The sequence below is a fragment of the Drosophila kikkawai genome, chromosome 2L, assembly GCF_030179895.1.
Source record: "Drosophila kikkawai strain 14028-0561.14 chromosome 2L, DkikHiC1v2, whole genome shotgun sequence".
Lineage (NCBI taxonomy): Eukaryota > Metazoa > Arthropoda > Insecta > Diptera > Drosophilidae > Drosophila > Drosophila kikkawai.
The window spans coordinates 24018443-24034117 of NC_091728.1; the positions used below are offsets into that span (position 1 = coordinate 24018443).

Here is a 15675-nt window from a genome sequence, read left to right on the forward strand (position 1 = left end):
CATACACTGAAAGAAATGTTCGGAAGTCTAATATTTGGTATATTCCCATAACTATTTCACTTTTCCCAGGAAATTATAAATTAAATTTTGCTTTCAATTCTAACGAAAGTGTATAAAAACTTCGGCTTTTCGCAGTTATCTTTTTGTCGTATATTCATATTAAGTAATTTAAGCAGATTTATAGGTCATATATTCAGTGCATTCCTTCACAAAGGCGAAGCTGAGCACATACAGCTTCGCTTTTTCCCAGCCATCGTCATGAAATCACGCATACGCAGCGTTTAACGAGGGAAACACAGACGCATTTGAAAGGCATCTCAAACAGGCAGGCAAGGCAGGAAACTTTACGGTAAGGACTTAATCATGTATTAGAAACTTTTCGACATTGTCAAGCTAAAGTTAGCTGCAGAAGAAGTGCCGAAAACGCGAATAACAGAACTGAGACTGAATAAAAAACTAGCGCAGAAGGCAGCCAAAGTGTGTCAGGATTAAGTGAGCCACTAGCCGCGGGCCCCTTGTCCCCTTTTTGTTCACCAACGATTTTCCCGCAGGCCAGCAATAAAAATGAATGGCCAAAAAACTACACGCATTATCTCTTATCTCGTTTTGGAAATTTGTTTTCGCTTAGCAGGTTAAAAAAAAAACAGGAAATTTACTAAATCGCTTTTTGGGTTTAAGGAGGCGAGAGAGGGTCGATATATGATTGTTGAGTTATTAAATATTTAGGAAAAACATATAAAGACTTGACATATTAAAAATATATTTTATAGCTTTTAATTATTATTAAAGGAAGGGTCTACTAGACCAATCGGTTTGAAATAATTTTTTTATATTTTTTATTTAATGAAGTAACTTAATTTGTAAGTCAAAAATCGGGGTTATGGTTTCCAATTCTGATAAAAAAAAAATCAGGAAGAATTTTTAAAAATAAGAAACGCCATGTGAGTACCTCTGAAGACTTATCTTTCAATGAATGCGGTCAAACTTTTTTTGGAAGGAACACAGGAGATTCCTTCTAGACCTCTAAATATTTGTTATTACAATATAAAAAAAAGTGTTAAAATGCTGTTATTATATAGTATTTAAGTAATAAAGCTAATTCCTCCCCTTAGAGGATTTTTCTATAAACAATTAATTGAATTAAAAAATTTTTCTTTTTTAAATATTTAATTATTCATTTCAAAAATATACAAATTTATTAAGTGCTTTTAAATTATACAAACAAAAAGTATCCTATTAAGGCCTTAAAGGGGTTTTCATTTGCATAAAACACTTCCCTTGAGACGACTTACCATTTTCTTTTGAAAATCGTGCAATTATGAATCCTAGAGCAATCCCCGACAGCTTTGCTTATGTCGGTCGCCTTGCCAATCAGCTGAAAGCAAACACCATACTCTGAATAATGCATTATCCCCGCCAAGCGCCACGCTCCTCCCTACATCGCACCAGAGCCCTCCAGGACGGGGCCATTTGTCCAGCTGCCGCTGCAGGCCACTGATATCGAAAAGCAATTTCCGTTATGGTTGCCACGGCTCCATAATCCCAGCAGCGGATGCAGGCAAAAAAGCGTAGCAAGAGTGGAGCAGGAGCAGGACCAAGACGTTGCCGGGACGACGGCGACAACAAGTAGTCCTGGCAACTGACGTCAATCGAGTAAAAACAGACTGCGAACTGACAGTTGCTAACGCATCCCAGTCCCAGTCTGCGAATAACGTATACGTAAATAAGGTCACGATGTTTTGGGGACTCAGCTCGGCGTTGGACTTGTACGATGAGTATCTGAAGGCATTCAAGATCAAGGATGAGCCGCTGGCCGAGGCAGGCGAGAAAGGTGCCGGCGGAGATGACGGTCTAAGTACCCTGAACATCCTCATTTGCGGCGGTGCTGATCCCCGCCATGTGATCAAGACCCTGGCCAAGAGATACGCCCATGGTGTCCAGCCCAAGCTCAACATATACGTGCTGGATGGCTGTGCCGAGATCATAGCCAGGAATATGCTGCTGCTGGGCATAGCCCTGGAGGATCCAGAGTCCTTTAGCTTGGTGTCCAAGGCACATCTATTCATGGACCTTTACGGTAACGCGGTGATCCGTCCCACTTCCCACCATTACATGGCCGCCAAGGGACGCACGCTGCTCCAGATCGTCACCGATAATGATAAGCTGCAGCGCCTGGCCCCCATGTTGAATATCGATGGCCTCAAGTACAAGGAGCGCGATGGCTTGGAGATGGCATTCAGCTTCTGGCAGCCGCAGCCGTGGTATGTGTATGAAGTGACCAACTACTGGGAGCAGAGATCCAGGGCTCTGCTGGGCTCCCGGTACGACCATCGGAACGGGGCCTTTGACTGGGACCTGAGCATGACCCTTAAGAGTCGCGGTGGCGAGCAGATCTGCTCCCAGGAGTACCGCTACTGGCGCGAGTCCGGCGTGGCCTTCGTCTTTCCGGAGTACGAGCAGTGTAAGCCAAACAAGACGCTGGCTGCCGGACTCGTGCGCAATGGGCACACCTTGCTGCACCGTGGCTATGTGGGCGACATCCAGACAGGGCCTTTCTGTGGCTTCGGACTGCGCAGCTCGGAGGAGCGCATGCATAACTCAGTGCATGGGGAAAACGATTACAGGGCCACCGATGTAACCGAGCGGAATCTCATGGAGCTCTTCCACGAGCTTCAGACGCAGACGCCCTACGAGCACGATCCCACGCGCTCTCGTCGCTATGGATCGGTTCAGCTGCTGATGACGCCGTTGCTTACCCACCAGGAGGCGGATGCAGACAGGCAGACCACCTACGACCGCCCCTGGATCCCGATGCCCGGAATAACCGTGCACTATGTGTCGCCCACAGAAATAGTGAAGCTGCAGCAGGGCGCTGTTCGCTGGAATAACATGTTCGATATCGTCTATGTGGCCTACAACTACTTCACGTTCCTGAGTCAGGATTTCTTTAAGGCTCTGCGCACGCAGGCTCTTATGGTGTTGGAAACCAAGCTTCTCACCGTAGAGCGCAGGGAGCAAGTGCAGGAGTACGAGACCAAGGCCAAGGAAATGATGAGGCAGGCTGGTCTGAAGGCGTCCATCAACTACCAGGCCATCAATGCCAAGAACATGGTGCTCAAATACAAAAAGACTGACAAGGAGGATGTGGATGATGCAGCCGAAGACGAGGCTCAGGATGAGCCAGAACCTGAGCCCCCAATTGAGTACGAAGTAGAGGGTCTTACGCTTAACGAGATTATGGCTGACATTGAGCCAGAAGCTGCAGAAGAAATCCACAACGTAAATGCCGCAGAGATACTCCAAGCTGAGGAAGATAAAAAGCCAGAATCTAATCAAGAGCACAAAGAATCCGAAGATGTTGGAGAACCTACAACAGATCCCGAAGTGCCGCTCCAGGAAAAGGAAGACTCCTGCTCCACCTCCTCCTCTCATTAGGCAAATAAAATATAGCTCAAATACTATATGCAATAATAACGTGTAGCTTTAATTGTTTCTCTGCTTTTTCTTTTGCTTTCCCGTCGCCCAGGTGTCCAGTTGGAACTCCATGCCCTCCCGACGCTCTCTTAATTTCTTTGGCGTCTCAAAAGATGATACTTTCCGCCGGTCATCCACGTAGTCCAGCAAGTGATCGACTCGCATGTTGAGCTTCCTCGCCCGCGTTCCCACCGACCAGCTGTCTCTTTCCTTTCGCTGCTGGAACTCAGAGCCCTGGACCACCTTGCGCCGTGGCACATGCTTCAGCGCCGCCTCCCAGTCGCCGGTATTCTTCAGGTCCAGCATAATGTTGATCATCTGGTTGAGGGTGAGGGACTTGCCCGATCCGGAGCCCCATTGCAGGTAGCGATCCAGGGGCAACCTCGCCATGCGCAGACCCATTCGCTTGGCCTTGGCCAGCGACAGGGGCTCGTTGTTCATTGTGTCGACCATGGCGCCTACGATGTAAATGTCATCCGGATTGTAAGTGACCAGATCCTCGCGGCAGTGGGGCGTCAGGTAGACCAGATTTTGCTTGGGAAACAGCTCTGTGAAGCACTGCGTGTGCACGTTCATCGGGAACTCTGGATTCAGCATGGTGGGGATGAATCGCTTGAGGCCCTGCATGCACGAGCCCTCCAGCTGGGCGTTGCAAAAGTGCAGGTCGAAGGGCTCGTCGTTGAGACGGTTCTCCGCGAAGCACAGCATCAGCTGCTTGGCGGCGTAGGTCGCCTCCCGGCGATTCATGTGGCTGTCGTAGGAGCAGTCCATCACGATCTTGGGCGCGAACTGCATGGCTCTGGTCAGCCGGTTGTTCTGCCAGTGATTGATCGTGGAGTCGTAGATGCGCAGGAACATGGACGTGTGGCCCAGGCCGTAGATAATGTGCGTGTTCTCCTCGCGCTCCTTCCGCACCTCCGCCAGCCGCTGCTGGGTGTCCTCCGCCCGCTGGGCCCTCTTGCGCTGCTCCGACTCTTTCTTCATCTCGATCTGCCACAGATACGCGAAGTACTTGATGCGCGCCGACTTCGTGGGCAGCGTCAGCACGTGCTCCCAGTGGTGGTCTTGCATGAAGCTCAAAGCCGGCACCCGGCGGCCCTCCTGGTGCGCTATGTCCACCTCCAGCTGCAGCACCTTCAACCGCTTCTCCCGGTCCTCTTTGGTCTCCTCTATCGCCCCACTAGCCGCCGGTACCGGCTTGGAAAAGGGATTGACGAACTTCTTCGGGAGATCCTCCGGCCCGGCGAAGGAGTTTTCCGAGGCATCCGAAGCAGGTCGCACTGTTTGGGCGGCAGATCGCAGCAGCTGGCTGCCCAGGCGCCACCGTGAAAGGGTTTTCAGCATTCTCTGATCCGTTTATTGGCCGTAATTGTGTGAATTAAGTTGTGGTAAACATTAAATAACACAAGGTGCTAGTGCTGCCAACTCTTTTTGATTGGTAAAAAACAGAAAAGGTGTGGCAACGCCAAATGTCTATCGGTAGAAAGTACTATCGGTACTAACAGATGATATCGATACTAATATCGAAAGTTTTTCATATCTAGGAAGCGGCTTCGCCGACAAATTTTAGAAAAAACGTGTAAAAAAATTAATTTAACGACTATATTACGCGACCGGCGATAGAAACACATACAGCAATGGCTTTGGTTTGCGCACGTAAGTACTGGGAGTGGCTTCCAACGGTACTTCGGCTCATGCGACGCGGTTTTCTCTTTGCAGTCTCAAACGAAGTGCCCGAGACTCCCGTGGTGTCCCCGCATTCGGGCGCCGTTTTCGAGAAGCGTGTCATTGAGAAGTATCTGCTGGAGAACGGCTGCGATCCGATCAGCGGCAAGGAGCTAAAGGTGGAGGAGCTGATCGAGATCAAGACGCCGGCTGTGGTCAAGCCGAAGCCCCCGAGCGCCACCAGCATACCGGCTACACTCAAGACGATGCAGGACGAGTGGGACGCTTTGATGATAACTTCGTTCACACAGCGCCAGCAGCTGCAGACGACGCGCCAGGAGCTGTCGCACGCTTTGTACCAACATGATGCCGCCTGCCGTGTTATTGCACGACTAAACAAGGAGGTGGCCGCCGCACGCGAGGCTCTGGCCACGCTGAAGCCTCAGGCGGGCATTGTCAGTGCCCCGACTGCGATTCCACAGCCAGCTTTGGCTTCCGAGGCCGGCGGCGCCGCAGCCCATCCCATGGAGCAGGCGGGAATGAGCGCCGAGGTCATACAGAAGCTGCAGGACAAGGCGACGGTGCTGACGCAGGAGCGCAAGAAGCGCGGACGCACCGTGCCCGAGGATCTGGTTACCGCCGATCAGGTTAAGAGCTTCCTCACGGTCGCCTCGCATCCCGGCCTGCACTCGGCCTCGGTACCCGGCATCCTGGCCCTGGACATCAACAGCGCCGATCACAGTAAGATTTTGACCGGAGGCAACGACAAAAACGCCACCGTATTCAACAAGGACACCGAGCAGGTGGTGGCCATTCTGAAGGGACACACCAAGAAGATCACCAAAGTCATCTATCACCCGAACGAGGATACAGTCATCACGGGATCACCGGACATGAACATACGCATCTGGCACGTGCCCACCTCGCAGACGCAGCTGCTCCTGCGCTGCCACGAGGGGCCGGTTACGGGACTCTCCCTGCATCCCACTGGCGACTACTTGCTCTCCACCTCATCGGACAAGCACTGGGCCTTCTCGGACATACGCACGGGCCGTCTGCTGACCAAGGTAATCGACACGGCTGAAGTGGGACTCACGACGGCACAGTTCCATCCCGACGGCCTGATTTTCGGCACGGGCACCGTGGACTCACAGGTCAAGATTTGGGATTTGAAGGAGCAGAGCAACGTGGCCAACTTCCCCGGCCACACGGGCCCCATTTCGGCCATTTCGTTCTCGGAGAACGGTTACTATCTGGCCACCGCCGCGGATGATGCCTGCGTGAAGCTGTGGGATCTGCGGAAGCTAAAGAACTTCAAGACGATCCAGCTGGACGATGGCTACGAGGTTAAGGATCTGTGCTTTGACCAGAGCGGCACTTACCTGGCGATTGCCGGCACCGATGTCAGGTGAGTTGCGTGGCCTCCTTTGGGCTTAAGTCATATTTGTATATTTATTTATTGGATATTTGAGTTTTTAAGCTGTTAATTGTTGAATGAAATATGTAGTTAGTTAGACCCTGTTCTTCTTTCGCTGCTCCACCTGCAGCTGATGATGCTTCTTGAAATGGGCCATCCAGTTGTGCAGGCGGTTCTGTTTGACCAGAGCCCGACGCGACATCTCCTTCTCTGCAGCCATGCGACGACGCACCTGCTGCTCCACGCTGCGCAGCTTGTTCGGTTCAATGTGATCCAACTTGGCCAAGAGATCCTGTGGAGAAGATTTGAATATAAACTTTACCCAGAGAAAAGCGCAAGAATTAAGCTTACCAGAACATGGGCTTGAATCTTCTCCACCTTGGCCAACGTCGTGTCCTGCTCGTCCTCGTAGGTGGACTTGGGCGGCGGCGGTGGAGCCTGCATATCCTCGAGAGTACGCCACTGCTTAGATGATTTCTTAGCCACTGGCTTTGGCGGCGGCTCTGCCACTTGTTTCTTTTGTTCCGGCTGGACTTTGTTTTGAATTTGCTTCAGGATTACGGGAACAACGCTGTTTAACTTGATGTTCAGTTTGCTGCGAGATTTAAGTGGGAGATTTTATAGAAACTTCAAGACCAAGGCCATCTAAACTCACTCCCTGCAGTAGCTGTGCTCGTAGTCATCCAGCAATCCCTTGGCGCGCTCCTGAAGGGTAGCCACACGTCGCTGCAGGAAGGCTGGATCCTTGAGGAAGACATTTGCCTTCACCTGTCGCTCGTACGTCTTCTGGGACCTGTCGTGAAGGATGCCCACAATGTGGTTCAAGATGGCTAGATGTGTGAAGCGCCTGTTGTAGTTGGAGACCTTCAGGCGGTTCCTCTCGTAGCCGCGAATCCAGATCTCCGCATTGAGGTGATTCCTTTTGGCCAAATAGGGTCTCACCACCTTCTCCATGTAGGCCTGGATCTGGCGCACCTGCTGCAGTCCCGCTGGATGCCGTTCGGTTATCTCCATGTTCGCAATTTCGGGCGGCATCACGAGCCCATTGCCGTCGCCTTCCTCCTCGACCTGCTCCTCCTCTACAGTGTCGTCAAAGTAGCTTATCAGCTTGAGCAAATACTGAAAGCGGCCGTAGACCTCCTGCACTTCCATCAGGACGCGCTGGTGCTCCAACTTAACCTCGCTCAGCTCCTCGGCCACCTTGCTCGCCTTCAGTGCCTTTAGTTTCTCCTGGGCCTCCAGCATTTTCTGGAACTCCTCCGCCTCCATCTTTTTGAGTGAATCCTCGGCAAACTTGTGGAACTCTTCGGCCTTCTTGTACAGGCTATCCTGCTGTTCCTTCTCGCGCTTTCGGTCCAGGAATAGCTCTTGAGTGGCATAGTACATGAACCTGTTGCGCGTGATCTCTCGCAGGAGAAGAATGTCCCTGAAACGCAAGGAATTGGTAATGTGTGCCTTGTGTTCTTGAATCCCTTACGTTTTCATGCGAAACTTTCGGGCCAGGCGCTGCAAACTGGCATCTTTTATGTAGTCCGGATCGATGGTGGTCACCACACAAGGAGCACGAGGATTGGCTATTTCGCCGCGCTGGAAAATAGAGATTACTGAACGCATGCTGAAGCTAATACATCGTAATTTCCTACCGCATTAAAATCCTCAATGGTCAAATTGATGGGCTTCGGTGGTTCCGGCTCCACATGGGTCTTGGGCCTCACGAAGTCTGGTATAGCACGGAATTAGTGATAAATAGGCACTCTCCGTTTTAAACTTACTTTCATATTCGCGGTACACCTTTCGCTTGAATTTTCGCATTTTTCCGCAATGATTTTTCCTGTTGCCAAGCCTTTGCTAACGCTTCCTCCTATTTATTTTCAGGATCTACCTATGCAAACAGTGGCAGGACTTGAAGGTATTCAACGACCACACAGCCCTGGCAACGGGCGTTCGGTTCGGCAAGCACGCGCAATACCTCGCCTCCACCAGCATGGACCGCACCCTGAAGCTATATGCCATCGAATAAGCGCATGCATACAGTTAGTTAATAAGTCAAAAATCTGATTTTCTTTCCCCCTTACATATATCTTAATTAATGTGAACAAAACTTGCAGAATAATAAACACCTGACCGTCTCTATCTAAAATCCACGTAAAGTTATGAAAAGGGACTTGGGGGAAGCAAAGGATAATACAAGCTGATAACTTTCTACCTTTTATACCAATTTAATTCATTATTTATGCATACACTTATAAACATATTCAGTTCGCCATCTGCTATATCGCATCAACGCTTTATCTTTATGAGGCCGAGATCTGCTTCAGCGGGCGCTCCAGATACGAGGCCAGCGACATGGCCTTTTGCTTGAGCAGGCCCAGGCCCACGGTCTGCTTAGCGTACAGGCACAGCAGCACACTGGCCACCTGCAACAGAAGGAGTAAGTCTTCGGTTCTATGGGAGACGGGATCAAGCGCGTACCTGGGTGATGGCCACATGGCCGTTCTCGCAGTCAATCAGCACAAAGGTTAGGCGGTCCTCGCGGAAGGCATTCCTTCCGTGCTTCTCGTAGGCCGCCCAGATGTTGCTGGCAATGGCGGCCGTAATTCGAGCATCCTTGTCCCCGTAGCCGGAGTAAGCTAGGAGAGCGCCCTCCTGGCTAAGCAGGCTGTGGAAGAGGGGTGAAAATTGTAGTTACTGGATCCCTTCAGGTGGGTGCCGCTTACAGTGTGTTCTCCACGCCCCCGGTGTTGGCCTGGCTGAGCACCTGCGTCAAAGCTTTGGGTTTCAGCATTTTTTATGTTTTTAATGTGGAAAAAAGAAAAACAACGAAAAACAACATTCACTCTGAACGCTGACAGGCCACAGCTGATAAGGAGGAGGCGTTGCGGTGTGAACGGTTTTTCAATGGCGGTAAATTTAAACAAGTAGGAGAGCCACACAATTCCATTTATTGACTTTGAGCTTTATTAATGGTCATTGCCAATGCAAATAGAATGGGAAACTGCTCTTTTTAATTGGAACTGTGTATCAGTCGGGATCAGGGGTATCCCATGAATAAAGACATCTCAGTTTTTGAAAGGTCCTGTTAGGATCGTTGGTTCCACTACGTTATTCATCAACTTATTAACCGCAAGGAGACCTTTCCGACCCTATAAAGTATATATATTCTTGATCAGCATCAACAGCAGAGTCGGCGTGCCGAAGTTAGCTTCCTTTCTTGTTTTTCTTTACTTTTTTTCTAACTATTTAACCAGAATGGCTCGATTCTTAATGATCCAATCTGCATGGGTACACAAACTTCGGCGTACCGAAGTTAGCTTCCTTTCTTGTTTTTCCTTATTATTACTCAAAATTAAGTTGATATCTCAAGATATAAATATGCAGGCTTTATTTTATTTGTATCGCTGTCTCAACATTAGCACCCAGAACTTCCGGCCCAGCTATGATTTGTAGGTGTAATCCGTGACGTCATCGCCGAAAACCAGGTCACGGACCCAACTATTAAGCAGCAAAAACTGCACTCTCCCTCCCCCATGTCGGCGTGATGCATCAGCGCGCTCCGCAGGGTCAGAGCAACAGTCGTCGTCTTGTTTTCAACCACCGGATTTGAAAACGCTTGATTGCCCCGAATACCTGTACTTTGGCCCATGGTGCTGCTACGCAGTTAGCCGAAAATCATGGCTACTGGCAGGGTGCATTTTGGGATTGCAAATTGCGCATGACTCAGCGGAGCCTTTGTCCTCCATCCCTTCGAGGACTTCCAAAGCCATGAACGTGCCGAAAGGAAAACTAGGTCATTGACAACTACGCCGCGGACAATGCGATGCGTGCCAGGATGCGGATGGTACGGAAACATTAGAGGCGATGCCGAGTGATGGTGTTGCATTATAAATTTATTTATTAACTTAAATTCAACCAAATTTAGTCTTGGGTAATAATATATAATCCGAGCAAACCGACGTTCACCACGGGGGCTGGCAGTACCCTACGCACTGCATTGGTACAATGATATCGCAATTATGATGGAGAGTCTTATGTTAATTAAATATTACTACCGCTAAGTATTATGTACACTTTGACAAAAATACATCGGGGTGTTGGCTTTGGGGCCCCCTCTATATGACATTGTTTGGTGTAGCCTTCCATATTGGTTCGATTTGCGTGTAAAGTGGGCAAGGGGGGGTGTTGGGTTTTGAAAGAAGGGTGAACAATTTTCAGGGCCGTGGTATATGGCGAGTGAGTTGGGGACGACCTGGATGGTGGTGAGATACTGTAGGGTGTTAGGCGACGTAGTTTAGATGCGTGGGTGTGGGGTGCGCTGGCTGATCTGTAAGCTGAAGTTTAGAATACATACGCATGGCCTGTCTCTGGCTGTTGTTGTTCCGCTAGCTAAAATTAATTACAATCTTATATACATGCTAAACATGTTCTTCGCCTATACATCCTTCTTCTTCCGAGTCTACGAAATATCAAAATATGTATGTGTACAACTATAAATGTCCTTCGTATTCGATCACAGCGCGCGCTCTCAATGTGAAACAAAACTTTTTAAACAATAGTAACGAAAAGTTCTGCAACTGAAACAGATTCATGGCGGGGAGACGAAGCTCTGTCCGCTCTTTTTCCACCTCTTCGCCTTTTATTTTCGGGGGAACAGGGGAACGGGGCGGTGGAACGCCTATTGCGTTGTGGATCGGGCGCGTTTCGGGTTCGAGTACAGCGAAAATAGGATTGACGGGTCCGGCTGGTTCTTGTCCAGCAGCTTCCTTCGCTGCGGCGGCAGGCGTTCAGCGAAACGCTTCGGAATACCGGCACTGAGGAGCGTCTTCCGGTCATACAAGTCCAGATTGTCGTTGTAGTAGGTGATGGCGTCCCAGCACATCTCGCTCAGCTTGGGCACTGTCATCCACATCTTGTACAGGTCCTTGCGACGACGCATCTCCTTGTCGTTGTACTCGATGCCGCCGAACACGTACATGCACCCATTATCCGAGTGGGCCGCCGAATGGAAGTACAGGGGACGCGGCAGGGTGGCAGTCTCGATGCGGAACCATTGCTTGGTGCGCAGATTGAGCTTCCAGATGTCCGAGAAATATGTTGAGAAGTCGCCCTGCAAATGCAATATGATGCCCAATCTTATAAGCTGTTCAATACGTTGTGTTTTACCCTAAAAACTCACCTGTAGACCGCCTGTGATGAAGGCCTCGATATCTCCATTCGAGGATTGGTGCTGCACACAGGAGAAGCACTTGCGCGGGCGCGGATAACCTCGGTTGCCATCATTTATGTCGGCTGCACGCTGATCGGGATGGGTATCAAAGTAGTCCCAGCAGTTCACCTCCAGGTTATAGGCCGGAATGCGTTGCAGATCGTACACGGAGTGCGCTGTACCTCCGCCCAGCACAAAGATGTGCTTGCCATCGTAGACTACCTCGTGGCGATAGCGTCCCTCCGGATCATCGCGCATCTCGGGGCGACTGATGTACACATTCTCCCACTTACGGGTTTGCAGATCCAAGCGATACACATCACAGGTGTAGTCGAAGCCCGTTGTTCCGCCAATTGTGTAGAGGAAGTGCTTGTGGATCACTATACCCGGTCCATACTGGGCCGTGGGCAAATCACCGGTGACCTTAAGACGCTCCACCCCAGGTGTCGCGCCAGCGCTGGCCGTGCGGTAAACGTAGCAGTCGTTGGAGCAGGACTCTCCAAATGGATAACCAGTGCCGCCATGAGACTGAAAAGGGGATGGGATGAAATATTAATTGAATGTTTCAAGTTAGCTAATAAAATATTTAGTTGAAATTGTTGTGCTTAGTTCTGTTATTGATTTAAAATTTAGGAGTAAATACAAGATCTACGATTATAAAAGGTTAAATAAAGACATCAAGTAATGATTTCTAATGGAATGTATTAATAAAACTATGCATATGAAATTGCCTAGACTTTTTTAAAACTACATATGTATGTACATATATGCACACATCTATTCATATATAGGAAGTTAAGCGGGTTGCATCCACGCCCCTGACATTGCATTCAATTAGCAGATACTTGAGCAGCAGCTTATCAACGCCATGGAGGAGGAGTACAAAGAGACAGAGGAGAAGGAGAAGAAGCAGCAAAACAGAGGCTGAGCGAGCTGCAGTCGAGATAAGCGGAAACATGTGTTTCCAGTGCGTGTTTTTTGTTGTAGTTGTGTGTGTGGGTATGTATCGGGGCATGATTCGTCATCAAATTATAGCTAATTGTGGAATTCAGCGGGGGAAACCAAGGGAAACCAGCATAAAATGCCAACAGCTACCGTTTGGTTTTGCTTTCAGTTTTCCTTAATTTTCCCCCACAACTAGTCACCTCTGCCCCGCCAGAGCTTCCTCCCAGAAAAAGCGCGCGCACTCAGCTGGCTGGCTGTTTGGATAAAAAATGGTAAATACAATGTTTTGAGTTTTCCAGCACGAGCGAGCGAGGTGGGGAAAGCTGGAAAACAAGTTGTTGCATGCGGCAGCAGCATAAACAACAACTGCGTAGTAACGAAAAGTGGAAAACAAAACACGACGGCCAAAGAGGGTTGCCTGGCATGCGCAGAGTCGAAGGGGAGGCCCAGGAGGAGGTGGTGGTAGTGGCACACTGGGACTGGGAATGCCAGTGGGCAAAGAGAGAGAGGCAAATGGCAATGGCCATGGGCAGCTGTTTGGGTTGACATTTCGGGTGTTTAGAATGCATAAACAAAAAGACAGAGGCGAAGGCACAGCCAGGGACAGAGACAGAGGCGGCGGAGGGAAGAGGTGCTGGGTCTCAGAGCTGGGCGTGGCATTGGCCCTGGCAATTCTCCTATTCCCTCGAATCTTAGTGCCCAGAATAACCCTCTTTCTTTTGCTCTCTCTCGCTCTCTACTCTCTCTTCCGTGCGATCAGCTGTGTGTGATTTCTCCCTCTCTCATTTCCCCACCAATTCAATTGTATTTTCTCAACTTTTCAAGCACAAACAAGTTTTCATTTGCAATTGATGGTTTTCGCTTTCGTATGTACACAAAACAAAAGAAAAAAGATCACTGATATTATGAAATACAAAGTATTCAAGCAAAAACTAAAGGTTTCTTACAGTTTCCCATAGCTTTTTGTAATAAAGAAATAGATTTTAATATTTTTAAAAGAATTTTAAAGTTTGAATGTCATACTTTAAAGATACTTTATCTAAAATTGTTGGGAATTTAAATATATACAGAATAATATTAATCTATTTATAAATTTATTAATCTTTACTTTTTACTTGTATTATTACTTTTATTGTCCCATAAAAGCCAATAGCAATGCTAGGTATAATTTAATTACTTAATAAAGTATATCGAAGAACTACTGATCTTAAGCTAGACTTGTTTCTCTCAGTGCAATCAAACACAGGCAAACAAACACACATGGAGAGATGCCACGAGAGAAAGAGAAACAATCAAACTCGCTCATCTATTTTCGTCTGCTTAACCGTCCCTCCCGCTCCTCCTGAACATCTAGCACCGCCCCGCCTCCCCATTTAGATAGTCCCCGATAGATACTCACAATCAACACGTTATTGTGAATGGTCAACGCATTGGAGGCCAGCTCGACGGGCATATTACTGGCATTATCCGCATTCAGCTCCAGCTTCCAGGTGCGGGTGGCAAAGTTGAAGCTCCACAGCTCCTGGAACAGCAGGCAATGACCGCGGCGGGAGGCACGCAGGGCACTGCGCGGATTGTAGCCGCCGAGCGAGTACAGGTGCGAGTTGGAAGCGATGATGCGATGGCCACTGCGCTCCAGCGGGAATCCGCTCTTGCTGTTCTTCTTGTACTGACACTTGACCAGACGCAGCGGCTGGAAGGCGTAGCTGGGACGTGGCTGCTGATCCATCGGATCATTCGGGGACTGGTAGGCCTTCACCACACTCTTCGAGCTCTCCTTGTCCTCCTCCAGCTCATCGCTGGAGCTGGTCATATCATCAGAGTACATATCCTCGAACTCCGGGTCCGAATCGGTGTCGACATAGTCCACATCCACGTCGTCGTCGTCTTCGTCCTCCTCCTCCTCGTCCAAATCGCTGGCTGCATCCATGGGCTCGCCAACGCCTTCATAGACTTGCAGTGCAATGAATTCCGCCTGATTTCCCGGCAGCAGGTCGGGAAGAAACTGCGGCGGCTGCTGCTGCTCTTCCTGGGCCTGCTGATCCATTCCCTCCTCCGGCAAGTCCTGCTCCATAATCACTTCGTTGTTGTTATTGTTGTTGTTGTTAAGCGAAGGCTCCAGCTGGTCAGAGGATGCCCGTGGACGTGGAAGTAGGGGTAGGCGGAAAAGCGGCCGCAGCAGAGTCGCCACAAACAATAGAAACGTCCAAGTGTGACGCAGTTGGTTAAACACGATGCACTTGAGCTTGTCTGGTTTTAGTATGTTCATAACACGCTCGGTGTGCTTCAAATGAGGTAACAAGTAAAGAACAATTTTTGACTCTTTCTCTCCTGTCTCCCGTCTTCTCTAGTTTTGTTTTGTTTTATTTTATTAATTTTATTTTTATTTTTTTGCTCTTGTTTTGCCAAAGAACCGAAAATTTGTTTAAAATTTGTGTTGTTCCTTTTTCTAATTCGTTTTTGTCAACGGGAGAGAGGGAAAAACACGACCTCGCACAGCTGGCTGGCTATATTTCTGCTGTTGTTGTTTTTGTTATGGTGGATTTTGTTTCTGCTGCTATTGTTGTTGTTTTCGTTGTTTTTGCTGCTGTCATTTTGACACTCGCTCTCGCTCACTCATACATGCACGCACGCACATGTGTTGTTACGTGGTGTGAAAATGTACACACCAGGGCTTTGTGGGTTTGATAATACCGATTTGGGTAATGTAATTTCACTATTTGTGGCACTGGTGGCGAGTTGCTTAATTTAATATTGCTGTTTGGGGACGTCCGCGCATCGCCCGTTTTGATAAACTACGCTTTAAATTGGGAGATAATCAAGTGTGACCGCAGTGGGGAAAATGTAATGATACCAGATCGACACAGTAAATTAAATACTACCCGTTCAATACATTAAATACCAAAACAATGATTCGCGAATTTGGTCACTTTCAAAATTAAAAAAAAGTAGGGAAAAGCGCAAATTTGGA

At 48.8% G+C, this 15675-nt stretch overlaps 6 protein-coding genes across 6 annotated transcripts; 2 read left to right on the top strand and 4 right to left on the bottom strand.

The window, feature by feature from the left end:
- The first annotated feature begins 1652 nt into the window (after positions 1-1652).
- Positions 1653-3461, top strand: Dnaaf3 (Dynein axonemal assembly factor 3). The gene has a single exon (XM_017176186.3). It carries the CDS (start codon positions 1735-1737, stop codon positions 3433-3435), a length of 1701 nt encoding a protein of 566 aa, XP_017031675.1. The 5' UTR covers positions 1653-1734; the 3' UTR covers positions 3436-3461.
- Positions 3462-3464: 3 nt separating this feature from the next.
- rswl (tRNA methyltransferase roswell) lies at positions 3465-4916 on the bottom strand. The gene has a single exon (XM_017176189.3). It carries the CDS (start codon positions 4816-4818, stop codon positions 3484-3486), a length of 1335 nt encoding a protein of 444 aa, XP_017031678.1. The 5' UTR covers positions 4819-4916; the 3' UTR covers positions 3465-3483.
- A 57-nt stretch (positions 4917-4973) lies between these two features.
- Positions 4974-8696, top strand: Prp19 (pre-mRNA processing factor 19). The gene is made up of 3 exons (XM_017176187.2): positions 4974-5130; positions 5194-6547; positions 8432-8696. Exons 1-3 carry the CDS (start codon positions 5112-5114, stop codon positions 8574-8576), a joined length of 1518 nt encoding a protein of 505 aa, XP_017031676.1. The 5' UTR covers positions 4974-5111; the 3' UTR covers positions 8577-8696.
- On the bottom strand, positions 6609-8464 carry LOC108081149 (uncharacterized). Its single transcript, XM_017176188.2, has 6 exons — positions 8329-8464; positions 8200-8276; positions 8034-8143; positions 7212-7982; positions 6908-7151; positions 6609-6848 (listed from the first exon to the last, which is right to left on the bottom strand). Exons 1-6 carry the CDS (start codon positions 8366-8368, stop codon positions 6651-6653), a joined length of 1440 nt encoding a protein of 479 aa, XP_017031677.1. The 5' UTR covers positions 8369-8464; the 3' UTR covers positions 6609-6650.
- A 55-nt stretch (positions 8697-8751) lies between the features above and the next one.
- Positions 8752-9404, bottom strand: Lamtor2 (Late endosomal/lysosomal adaptor, MAPK and MTOR activator 2). Its single transcript, XM_017176190.2, has 3 exons — positions 9274-9404; positions 9029-9215; positions 8752-8973 (listed from the first exon to the last, which is right to left on the bottom strand). The coding sequence occupies exons 1-3, from the start codon at positions 9339-9341 to the stop codon at positions 8851-8853; spliced, it is 378 nt and encodes a 125-aa protein (XP_017031679.1). The 5' UTR covers positions 9342-9404; the 3' UTR covers positions 8752-8850.
- A 1018-nt stretch (positions 9405-10422) lies between these two features.
- slim (scruin like at the midline) lies at positions 10423-15532 on the bottom strand. Its single transcript, XM_017176256.2, has 3 exons — positions 14104-15532; positions 11730-12287; positions 10423-11660 (listed from the first exon to the last, which is right to left on the bottom strand). The coding sequence occupies exons 1-3, from the start codon at positions 14971-14973 to the stop codon at positions 11229-11231; spliced, it is 1860 nt and encodes a 619-aa protein (XP_017031745.1). The 5' UTR covers positions 14974-15532; the 3' UTR covers positions 10423-11228.
- Between the last annotated feature and the right edge of the window lie 143 nt (positions 15533-15675).

What these genes read in the sequence shown, in the direction of transcription:
- Dnaaf3 (XM_017176186.3), top strand. Translation starts at nt 1,735, where the DNA reads ATGTTTTGGGGACTCAGCTCGGCGTTGGACTTGTACGATGAGTATCTG.
- rswl (XM_017176189.3), bottom strand. Translation starts at nt 4,818, where the DNA reads ATGCTGAAAACCCTTTCACGGTGGCGCCTGGGCAGCCAGCTGCTGCGA.
- Prp19 (XM_017176187.2), top strand. An exon ending in ATTGCCGGCACCGATGTCAG is followed by an intron (nt 6,548 to 8,431) that starts GTGAGTTGCGTG and finishes ATTTATTTTCAG; the next exon opens with GATCTACCTATGCAAACAGT.
- LOC108081149 (XM_017176188.2), bottom strand. Translation starts at nt 8,368, where the DNA reads ATGCGAAAATTCAAGCGAAAGGTGTACCGCGAATATGAAA. An exon ending in CGAAAGTTTCGCATGAAAAC is followed by an intron (nt 7,983 to 8,033) that starts GTAAGGGATTCA and finishes CTTGCGTTTCAG; the next exon opens with GGACATTCTTCTCCTGCGAG. An exon ending in AGATTCAAGCCCATGTTCTG is followed by an intron (nt 6,849 to 6,907) that starts GTAAGCTTAATT and finishes TCTTCTCCACAG; the next exon opens with GATCTCTTGGCCAAGTTGGA.
- Lamtor2 (XM_017176190.2), bottom strand. Translation starts at nt 9,341, where the DNA reads ATGCTGAAACCCAAAGCTTTGACGCAGGTGCTCAGCCAGGCCAACACC. An exon ending in GGGGGCGTGGAGAACACACT is followed by an intron (nt 9,216 to 9,273) that starts GTAAGCGGCACC and finishes CCTCTTCCACAG; the next exon opens with CCTGCTTAGCCAGGAGGGCG. An exon ending in GCCATGTGGCCATCACCCAG is followed by an intron (nt 8,974 to 9,028) that starts GTACGCGCTTGA and finishes CTTCTGTTGCAG; the next exon opens with GTGGCCAGTGTGCTGCTGTG.
- slim (XM_017176256.2), bottom strand. Translation starts at nt 14,973, where the DNA reads ATGAACATACTAAAACCAGACAAGCTCAAGTGCATCGTGTTTAACCAA. An exon ending in TTCACAATAACGTGTTGATT is followed by an intron (nt 12,288 to 14,103) that starts GTGAGTATCTAT and finishes TCCCCTTTTCAG; the next exon opens with TCTCATGGCGGCACTGGTTA. An exon ending in TCATCACAGGCGGTCTACAG is followed by an intron (nt 11,661 to 11,729) that starts GTGAGTTTTTAG and finishes TTGCATTTGCAG; the next exon opens with GGCGACTTCTCAACATATTT.